The 10,481-nt window shown below is 46.2% G+C and overlaps 1 protein-coding gene across 1 annotated transcript; it reads right to left on the bottom strand.

Moving 5' to 3' along the window:
* Window positions 1-8,399: 8,399 nt before the first annotated feature.
* LOC128116432 (EKC/KEOPS complex subunit LAGE3-like) lies at window positions 8,400-9,535 on the bottom strand. The gene is made up of 3 exons (XM_052747637.1): window positions 9,198-9,535; window positions 8,721-8,849; window positions 8,400-8,544 (listed from the first exon to the last, which is right to left on the bottom strand). Exons 1-3 carry the CDS (start codon window positions 9,533-9,535, stop codon window positions 8,400-8,402), a joined length of 612 nt encoding a protein of 203 aa, XP_052603597.1.
* Window positions 9,536-10,481: the final 946 nt, after the last annotated feature.

Below are 10,481 nucleotides of genomic sequence, written 5' to 3' on the forward strand. Positions count from 1 at the left end.
AGTGCTAGGATTGTTGACAGGCCAGTGTGTGGTGGTATTGTGTTCCCCAAAATATTGTGCACCCTAATAAACTTACCTGGGGTCAGAGACAGAAAAGCCACTAGATACAAAGGCTAGAAAATGGTGGCACTCACACCTTTAATCCTAGCACTCCAGAGGTAGAAATCCCTCTGGATCTCTGTGAATTCAAGGCCACATTGGAAACAGCCAGGCATGGTGACATACACCTTTAATCCCAGAAAGTGAGCCTTTAATCCCAGGGAGTGGTGGTAGAAAAGCAGAAAGGTATATAAGGCGTGAGGACCAGAAACTAGCAGCCTTTGGCTGGTTATGCTTTTAGGTTTTGAGCAGCACAGTTCAGCTGAGATTCATTCTAGATGAGGACTCAGAGGCTTCCAGTCTGAGGAAACAAGATCAGCTGAGAAGTTGGTCAGGTGAGGTTAGCTGTGGCTTGTTCTGTCTCTCTGATCTTCCAGCATTCATCCCAATAACTGGCCTCAGGTTTGATTTTATTAATAAGACTTTGTAAGATTCATGCTACACAAGTGACACTCTGGTTGTGAATGACTTCACCAAAGACAGAAGGCAGGAACAGACTTTAGTAGGTATACCACAGGGTACTGTGGACATGACAGTAGAAAGTTTATGCAGAGTGGCAATTTGAGGGACTGCTTTTTCATGCAGGGGAGGGGTTAAGCAGTTGGTCAGGCAGTGTTTCAATGAAATGGTGTCCTAGAAAGATTATACTTGGAGCTTATCATACCTAGTACCAGATGTGCCCTGACATAATGGTGGTCTTGTTCCCTGTCACGAATGGCTCACTATGAATACACACCTGCCAGTTTTTGTCAACTTGACACAAACTAGAGTCACCTGGGAAGAAGGAGCTTCATTTAAGGAATTGCCTCCATCAGCTTGGTTGGCCTGTGAATTTTCTGGATTAATGACTGATGTGGAAGGGGCCCAGACCACTGTGGGCAGTGCCACCCCTGGACAGATGGTCCTGGGTTATATAAGAAAACAAGCTGAGTAGCAACCCTTGGGAAGCAAGCCAAGGTGAGCACTGTTTCCCCCATGGTTTCTGCTCCAGTTCCTGTCTCCAGGTTTCTGCCTTGAATTACTGTCTTGGCTTCCCTCCATGATGGACAGTAAGCTGTAAGACAAATGAACACTTTCTCCTCAAATTGGTTTTGGTCAGGGTTTTATCACAGCAACAGAAAGCAAAGTAGAACAACATCCTAAATCTTCATTAGCATGTTTCAACTGGTGTTTGCTATGGTTAACTATTTCATACAAGATAATGGTTCTGCTGGGAGGCAGCAGTGGTCTCACTCTGTCCCGGCCAGCGGGATCTTCAGCAGAGACCCTAGAAGGGGGAATGGCGAATGAAGGGACAAGAGACACAAAGAATTGACAGCAAGACAGTATTCTGATCAAGCTGCAAAATTTTATTTTTCTCAGGTGGGTTTTATAGTAAGCAGACCAGGAAACTTTCTTTGGGAAAAGATCAGGGGACTGTTGAGTTGCCAAGCAACCCAACCAAGCAACCTAACCACAAAACATTGTTACTAATGGTCACTGTAGCAGAAAGATAAGGAAATGTTAAGTTATTTTCTAATAACTCAGGACTTGTCCAGGCATGTCAAAAGTTTCTGGTTAGTGGCTCAATACTGGACAACAGAAACTTAACTCAGGCAGGCAATATGGCATGGCTCTTGAAATTGTCCTCGGCATCACTCTGAGCCCAGTCTGCTATGAGGTTTAAGCTGCCTTCTTTTTGAGTCTAGAGAGGCTCAGCAGCCACTATTTCTACAAAAAAAAAAAGGAATCTGCTGCTACAGGAAAGAAAATTGAAATCATGACATTTGGAAGAAATTGGATGAGCTTGGAAATTATGGTCGTAAGTAAGCTAGCTATCCCAGGCTCAGGAAAATAAACATGGTATATTTTTTCTCGTAGGAAGATCCTAGATCCTGGTGTGTGTGTGTGTGTGTGTGTGTGTGTGTGTGTGTGTGTGTGTGTGTGTGTGTGTGCATGTGTGTGCATGTGCATATGTGAATATATAAGGGGGTAGGTGGAGTGGGTCATGAATGGAGAAAAGGAACCACAGAAATACTTTCATTTACTTTTCTGCTCATTTAAGTCTTAGGACCTGAGGTCCAAGATTGCTCTCCCCTAATTGTGTGCTCCCACCAGAATGCTGGTTTCAACACACCCTTTCCCTGATGGATCTACTTCTTCCCAGCAACAACAGCAGCCCATTTGTGACAGGGCAAGACAGTTCAGAGGTTCCTCCATCTTGTATTTTTGCTGAGGCCATTTTAGGTTTGACTAGAATTTTACCTCCTTTGTGGAAAATCCCATGGAAAATCAACCAGCTCTGTTCTAGGAACCTGAGGTCAAGATGCCTCAGCTAATTTATCTTGACCTCTGTTAAACCGCATGTTTATGCAAACTTCTTCCTCTGGCTAACTGCTTACCTTAGCTTCTGTTAAACTGCTTGCTTGAAAGAAACTTCCCCATTAAGTTGCTGAGCAAGACAACAGGATGTGTTTTTTTGCTGTTAAAAGCCCCTTGCTCTAAATGCTCAGAGTTACACTTGGGCCCCAAATACCCAGGTATAGTCCCAGCCACCTGGAATAAATACTTTCAATTGGCTATAGACCGTGTCTGAGTGGTCTTATCTGGTGGGCTCCCAGTATCAAACTTAGTTGGCATGGAAAGAGCAAGCAGTACTGAAATCTAAAAACAGAACCTCCTGTGGCATCTGGCTCCTGTTTTAGATCAGTGAGGAACAGTTTCAGGGCAACAGTGATGTGTTTAAAGGGAGAGAGGCTTGTAGTATTGAGGAAGCATCAATAGAAAGAAAACCAAGTGCCCATGTCCCCAGAAAGAAAGTTTCTGGATAAAGGTAGAAAGCAGTTTTCTTCTTGAAGAAGCAGCTACCAGACAGTGGTGTGCAGAAGAGATGATGTGCTTTAAGGCTGCAAAGTGGCAGGAAGATGTCTCACCCTTAAGCAGATAGAACCTATCCCATGTGTTCTCAAGAAAACCAGTTCCACAGGAATGACAAGTTGACACCACCTCTCATACCTAAGTCATCCTCAGTGTATTTGGAAATTGGGCTGTCCTTCTGTAACACTGAATTGGTGTTATGGACTGATGGTGTATGTCCTCCCCAAATCATATACTGACTTCTTAGCTACCAATGAGTCTTTTAGCTTGGGGCTCTGATATATTATGGCCACCCCCCAAAAAAGGACCAGAACTCCAGTGTCCTCTTAGACTATAGTCTACAGATGTTATGATTTTAGCATCACTAGCTGAAGGAGGGCAGAAAAGTTCATCCTACTGTTAGCTTCCAATGGTCTTCTTCCCTACTGAGCTCCTGACATGTCATCTCCCCCATAAAACTAGCACAATGCAAACATCTGCCCCATGCCTACCACCACAGGTGTCTCTTTCATCCTGGCATCCAGCTCCTGGTCAAGACTCTTCTATCTAGAGATACACTAAGACACATCTAACCATACCATGGCCTGCCTGGAGTGTTAATACCCACATCTCCAGCTGTCCTTTCAACTTCTGCCATAGCCCCAGAGGCCAGAGTCAAGGCACCCAGGATCTTTCTTTAGTAGCATCCCTTACTCCTCATGCACTACCAGGAATGGGACTGGGCCTGCAGCAGGAGCCTACTCCACATGGTGCCCAAGACACCATTGTGGTGAGACTGGCTTTGCAGTCTGTTCCTTCCTAAATGAACAGGGTCCTTCCATCATCTGCCATGTACAATGAATGCTTTGAGTGGAATCACTCTGAGAAAGAAAATAGTGGACACTGTGGAGAGATCCCTCCTTTTTGCCCTGGCTGACTCCTTTCTTCTGGCATATTTTTCTCTCATTCTAACCACCCATCCTAAACATAATCTTAGCCTTTTCCTGGCATTATTTCCCTTCTTTTCCCTCCTTTTCATCCTCCTCCTCTTCTCCTGTTTCTTGCCACTGTTTCCCAACACTCCCTCTGGTATATTGGGAAGCCAAACAGGATTGCACTAACTAGTTTAGCAGGAAAAAAACAACTATGCAAGGGTCAAACACTTGAGATTCTCTGTCTTAAGGCTAGTTTCACAATTCCTTGAAAGTTTTATTTGGATTTTACCTTATGCATATGAGTGTTATTGCCTACATGTATGTATGTCTACCACAACTGTACCTGATGCACAAATCAGTCAAAAGGAGGCATCGGATCCCTTTGAACTGGAATTATGGATGGTTGTGAGTCATCATGTGGGTACAGGGAACCAAACACAGGACCTCTGCAGGAGCAATATGTGCTCTTAACCACCCAACCACCTCTCCATCCCCAATTCCTTAGAACTTCTAAAGATGAGATATGAGATGGTTGAGCCTGAACTACACACAGGACAGGAGGTTGGGGTTTCTGAAGCCTGTGGGAATCAGAGAGCATAGTTTGGATTCAAAGGATTTATGCAGAAGTGGGAGCTCTGCCTCAGGAGTCTGGATTCAGTGAACCCTCATTCCCCAGATCTTCACCTTCATGGACCAAGATGGCTCTTGTCAGCAGCACAAGCAAGACAGAAGCTGCAGCAGATCATTAGCCTGGTGTTCATTCACAACAGTGTGTGTAGATTAAGTTAGGAGGGGCCTTATCACTTCAGAGCCATCTTCCCAGACCTGTCAGTGGCTGGATCACCAGGGCTGAGCCCCAGAGTCAGTGTTATGGGGGAGATCATCAGGTCAAGATGCTCCCAGCGTCCCTGGGCTTTCTTCATTAGTGCCTTGCTTTGGGCCCTGTGGGAAAGGGGTATCAGAGAATAAGGCCTTTCCCCCACACTATCAGCAATACCCCACCCTCCTGCCCTGGTTCCCCTGCATTGGGAGTGGCCACACAGTCCTCGCTATTAATACTCCAATCACATCTTTATTAACCCTCTTTCTCCACTTCCAAGGGATATTGGGGATATTGCCAATCTTTTTCACCACCTCCCTAGTCCACCTCAGCTTATCATCAACCAGGGAGGTAGAAAGAAGATGTTGGACAGCATGGCTCTTTGTGTATCTCCTCTGTTCAACGACCCCAGGGGCTTAATCCCCTTCCCAACATCTTCAATAACTGCATCTCTTTACAGTCCATTTTGAATCTCCCATTCCTCCAAAGCAATTTCCTCCTGCCCTCCAAGTCTGCAAGGTGACTGAAGGAGGGATGTCCAGTCAGGTCAGGAGAGTTCTCAGTAAGGAAATAATATCTCAAGAATCTCACCTTCAGATATAAACAAATAAACAGAGGAAGCACACCTGGAAGAGAATGGATGTGATGGGGGAAGGCATGCAACCCAAGACCAGGGAAAGAATTAATCCAAGGATGACAGCCACATAGAAACTCATTGGCAGAGAAGCAGCCAGGCACATTGAGGACAGAAGGCAGTGAAGACATGGTTTGAAATATTACCTGTGTGACATTAACAAAACTAAACCAATGGGAGAGAATGGCAATTTTTATCTAAGATGGGTTACTCACTCAAATTCAAAATATAGGGGAATTGCAGCAGGATCATGATGGTGATATTTTATTTGTATTAAAATGTTATTTGTATGTTAATAAATAAAGTTGCCCGGGGGTCAGAGCTATTAGCAAGCCATAGGAAAGCAGAGCAGTGGTGGCGTATGCTTGTAATTCCAGCACTTGGTAGGCAGAGCTGGGTAAGTCTCTGTGTGTTCAGGGATACAGCCATTATTGGATACACATGCCTTTAATCTTAATACCAATCATGGAAAACCTGGAGGCCTATACAGACAGGCCGTGAGGAGGCGGTCATGTGGTTGGGTTTACAACCAATGAGAAGGCAGGACAGGAACTCTATATAAAGACTTTAACACAGGGGTAGCTCTGGTTCAGAGAGGTAGGACCACCGCAGGAAGAAGGGTAAGGTTTTAGCTCTTAGCTCTGACCTCTTGGCTTTCTTCTTTGCATTGGTTCTGTGTTTCTTATTTAATAAGAAGGTTGGATACATCTACACCCGAGAGTCAAAAGAATGTAAGGCAGGTCATTAAATGATTAGTGAGGGAAAGAGAAGGGAAGGAAGGAGGGAGGGAATGAAGAGACTCTTAATTCAGCCAATAGAACCAATATTGGATCAGTGGACATTTCTCCTCTCCAGCCCCAACCTCTTCAGGCCAATTACCAAGGCCATTGCCGATGGCACATGCACAGAGACTCTCTTCCTCTAGTCCACAGTGTCAGATCTTCCCAGGACTGCAAGGAGGTACTGTTCACACACATGGCTGACCAGGAACTGGATCTACCCACCTACTGGAAAGAAGCCTCAAAGCACAAAAAGTATATGGGATGCAGGACACAAAGGCACAGGATATGAGGCTGAGAGGGACACTGATCAATGGAAGTCCAGACACAGAGGAGATGAGCAATACCATGTGCTCTATCTCTTGGTGGGAGAAATTGACAGTGGACCCCAGGAGACACCCAGAGTTTAAGAGATGGATGTGAGAATCTGGGTAGCTGCAGTCTTTGAGATTGAGTGGGGAAGCTGCAGAGGGACAGAGCACTGCCTCTCCCAGAGGGCCCAGCTAGAGCCCTGCAAGCCCAGCACATGAGGAAACTACTAGAGACCAGGAATGGGTCACTCCACACACAGTCCCCACAAGATCATAGGTAACTGCCCAACCTAATCAAGCCAGGAGCCTGTGTCAGTGCCCGACCACCTGCATAGAAAGCCTCATTATTCAGGGGGCAGTAGGCAGGGTTCTCAGAGAGGCCTGATCCCTCACCCAAAACATACCAGGGATAGATTGAAGGCCAGGGAATATCCAAGACAGAGTAAAGAAAGAAAACAATCAAGAAACAGTATCAGATCAGAAAGAAATAAAATTGCCTTTACTGACATTCATATATATATATATGGCTTACAAAAGAGTCACAAGACTAATGAGTGAGTTTAGCAAGATTCTTGCATGCAAGCCGTTTGTACACAGCTAGGCACTACTTCACAAGCACAATCAATTACCCCAGTGCTTCTCTACACTAATATGAAGGAGGGTCCAGGAGCCACAAATATACTGCTCTGGTGCTTCTGTGTTCTTAGGATCTCACATGAAGGTCATTGTGAATTTGGGCTGGAAGACAAGCCAGTGGTGGTGGGGATGTGGAACTATTATTTTGGCAGGAAGGTACATTTAGGAGAACATCTGTATAGTATAGATGCAGGAGCTTTAAAAAATGGATAAATACTTAACTTAGTAAGCATCCCTCTTAAAATTTAGCTTAAGAAAAGAAGTATTCATGCACAGATTTAGTTATCATGAACAGATTTAGTTATGATAGGGAAAATAATCTGGAAAGCACTAAACACTGTTGTGCTTTTTTTCATGTAGAGTTTTAGAAAATGGAAAAGATAGTATTTAAAAGAAATATATCTTGAAAAAGATACAATAACCTTAATAAATTATAGCTCCATTTACTGGCATAATACATGAAGAAAACTATCTTACTAAAAGATACTCTTATTTTTTATATTACTGTGACCCAGGATCTCTAGCATGCTATGCAAGCACCCAACTATTGAGCTATAACCCCAGCTCCAAAGTTTCTTACTTCAAAAATGCATTGGATCTAGGGAGACAGGTCAGTTTGGTTAAGTTCTTGCTGCTTAAGCATGAAGATGTGTGTTCAATTCCCAACACTGACATAAAATGCTGGAGGTGGTGGCAGTACATCGTCATGCCAGTGCTAGGGAGGTTAAGACAGGCAGATCCCTATAGCCTGCTGCCCAGTCATTATAGCCAAATTGGAAAGCCTTAATCACTGAGAGACCCTATTGAAGAAACAAAAGAAAACACCGAGGTGTCCAGGCCCCAAGAATAGACATCCCTGGTTGTCATCTAGCTTCCACATGCAGAACATATATAAGTGTATATACACAAACACATGCATGTGCACACAAGTGACCCTTACTACATGAACATGTACATATACAAACACCTGCACTTCAAAAGCATTGCCAATAATTTTTGTTGCATGACTGGACTTACATAATTCACTTTTCCTTCCATATTCTAAATTGTCTTAAATTACTTTGGACTGCTCAAACATTTAAATCCCAGAACTTCTCCTCCACAAAAGCACACAGATGAGAAAATCTGGCGGTTTTTGCCATAGTCAAAAGTAAAGTCAGATGAAAAATATTTGCTAATTTTTATTTTGTCCAATAACATTTAAACACCCACTCCTTCAGCAACTGGGAAACAATCCTACCATGAGACTAATATGTGGCACACAGTATTGAAACACTGAACCTTTATGGGCAAAATAACAATTACTCAAAACATGAAACGCCTCTGACTTTTCTTGTATCTGGCAACACGTTAGGATTCACGGCTTCTTCTTCGTCCTCGTTTGACAACAGCAACAAACTCCAGGCGCTGAATGTTTCTCATCACCAGGGAGAGCTGGTCAAGGAAAGTGTTGATGGAAATTCTGAAGAGGACAGGGTCTTCAGTAGTCCACCTACTGAAATTGAGAGAAAGAAGCACTGTCAGGGAAATGATGAGGGACCTGTTCAGGTCCACCACACCGTGCCTTCCTGCTTACATTAAGTCCACCAGTGTTTCCATTAGGGCACCCCTAGAATGCACACTGCCTCCCAACCCTGAGGCACCCCTACTCCAGACTTTAGGAATACTGACACAGACAAGATACTGTCATTCACTGTGAGCTCCTGCTGAACCATCACTTGCTGGCGACGGGAATTGGAGACCAGGGATCTGCGGGCCATGTCTGCCTCCACTGCAGACCTGAAAGGCACTGTTACAGAGCTGGGAGGAGATAAGGTTAAGGTACCATCCACTACTTAGTTTCCCTTTGCCTGGATACACTTCCCTAGGCCTGCCTGGCAATGAGCACTCCTGCCACCCGAGTCCAATCACCTCCTGCCTCCCCAGTGATTCGGGTCTTCTTCTATACACTTCAGCCCTCTAAGGCAAGGAGTCTCCTTGTCCTGTCAGGATGTCAACTGCTGCACTGGACTGCCCACACTACACCCATCTGCCCTTTCCCTAGTCATCTGTGCACCGTGCCCCGAAAGCCTTCCACGGAAGTTTTAGCCTCCCTATGATCCAGTGGCCCCTGCCACTCTTAGGAAAGGGTCTCTTAGGAAAGGATACAACTCCAGGAGTCGATTTCCAGTTGTTGATGCAGTATCTCCGCTGGGTCCAGGGACAAGTGGTGGCTGCTCGCTGTGGGGAACGACAGCCGCCTCTTCAGCGGCTGCACCGGACCCTACAGGACTCCCTGGGCTGGGGCTGCCTGGAGCAGCCTGGCTACCAGGAGCAGCTGGGCTACTGGAATCTTGTGGGCCACTCTGAGGGGAGCTGCCATGGTCACCTTCGGTCGCCGAACTTTGAGAGCTAGCCTGGGCTTCGGGTGCTTGAGGACTCTGCTGCCCATCCTCGCCTTCTTCAGCCCCTGCTCTCCTATCTATGCCCCCATCAGGGTCCTGCATGACTACCCTGGCACCCCAACCCCTGCCACTAACGCAACCGGACCACTCACACTCGGCCGAGAAAAGGAAGCTCTTGTGCCAAGTGCAGCGGGTTTATACAGAGAACAGCACGTGAGGCCCACTGCGCATGTGCAAACAAGATCTCGCGAGGATTGGTTCCCCACTAAACTAGCGTTCTGTTCTGTTCAGATTTGCGTGAGTGGGCACGCCCCGCGGCAGGGGCCGGTGGGGGTGGGAGTGCGTCTCTGAGAGCCCACAAAGTACAGCTCTCCCACACAGCTCCTTCCTTGGGGGGATATATGGGACTCTCCAATATAGGTTTCCTCCAAACTGCCCCACCCATGAGCGGCACTGATCCCAGCAAGCTAGCTGCCAGGGAAGCTCAGCCCAGCAGCAGGAGTGGGTGGGTGGTGCTACCTGGATATTCAGAGTGCAAGTTGACTGACCAGTGTCCCGAACACCCTGACATGTCAGGACCCTGCTATGATGGTTCTGCCTGGACCCACAACACCCTTATACGCAATTCAGTGCTCTTCAGCTGGGCATGGCCTAGTGATACTGATTAGTGTGACTGAAAGAGTAAGCTCATCACAGCCCTTGATTACTGTGATCCACAAACAGGGTGGGCTTATAGAAACCATCTGTCATAGCAGCAGCCTGTTTGGAGCCCAGCACACAAGCTCGCCCTTTATCATGTGAAAGAGTTGTATTTACACTCTCAGTGAAGCCAGGAGTGCTTTCAGGGGTAGAGCTTCTCCTGTGTTTCCCTCCTGGGGGGGGGGGGGGAGGGGGCGGGTTATCTGCTCAGTTGTGTTTCCTGCTTGGAGGCGTTCAGGTGGTGAGGGACTGTGGGTTCCTGTTAGGTGTGTAAGAAGGGTGAGCAACCATGCAGGCTGAAGATCAAGATGCTGCTGCTGCTGCTGCTGCTGCTGATGCAGTTGGGGAT

Source organism: Peromyscus californicus, unplaced genomic scaffold (genome assembly GCF_007827085.1).
Source record: "Peromyscus californicus insignis strain IS unplaced genomic scaffold, ASM782708v3 Scaffold_10__1_contigs__length_136768540, whole genome shotgun sequence".
In the NCBI taxonomy this organism is placed as follows: domain Eukaryota; kingdom Metazoa; phylum Chordata; class Mammalia; order Rodentia; family Cricetidae; genus Peromyscus; species Peromyscus californicus.

Coding starts and splice junctions, on each gene's coding strand:
- LOC128116432 (XM_052747637.1), bottom strand. CDS start 9,535: ATGCAGGACCCTGATGGGGGCATAGATAGGAGAGCAGGGGCTGAAGAA. Junction 8,850..9,197: donor GGAAATCGACTCCTGGAGTT/GTATCCTTTCCT, acceptor ATCTCCTCCCAG/CTCTGTAACAGTGCCTTTCA. Junction 8,545..8,720: donor AATGACAGTATCTTGTCTGT/GTCAGTATTCCT, acceptor TCTCAATTTCAG/TAGGTGGACTACTGAAGACC.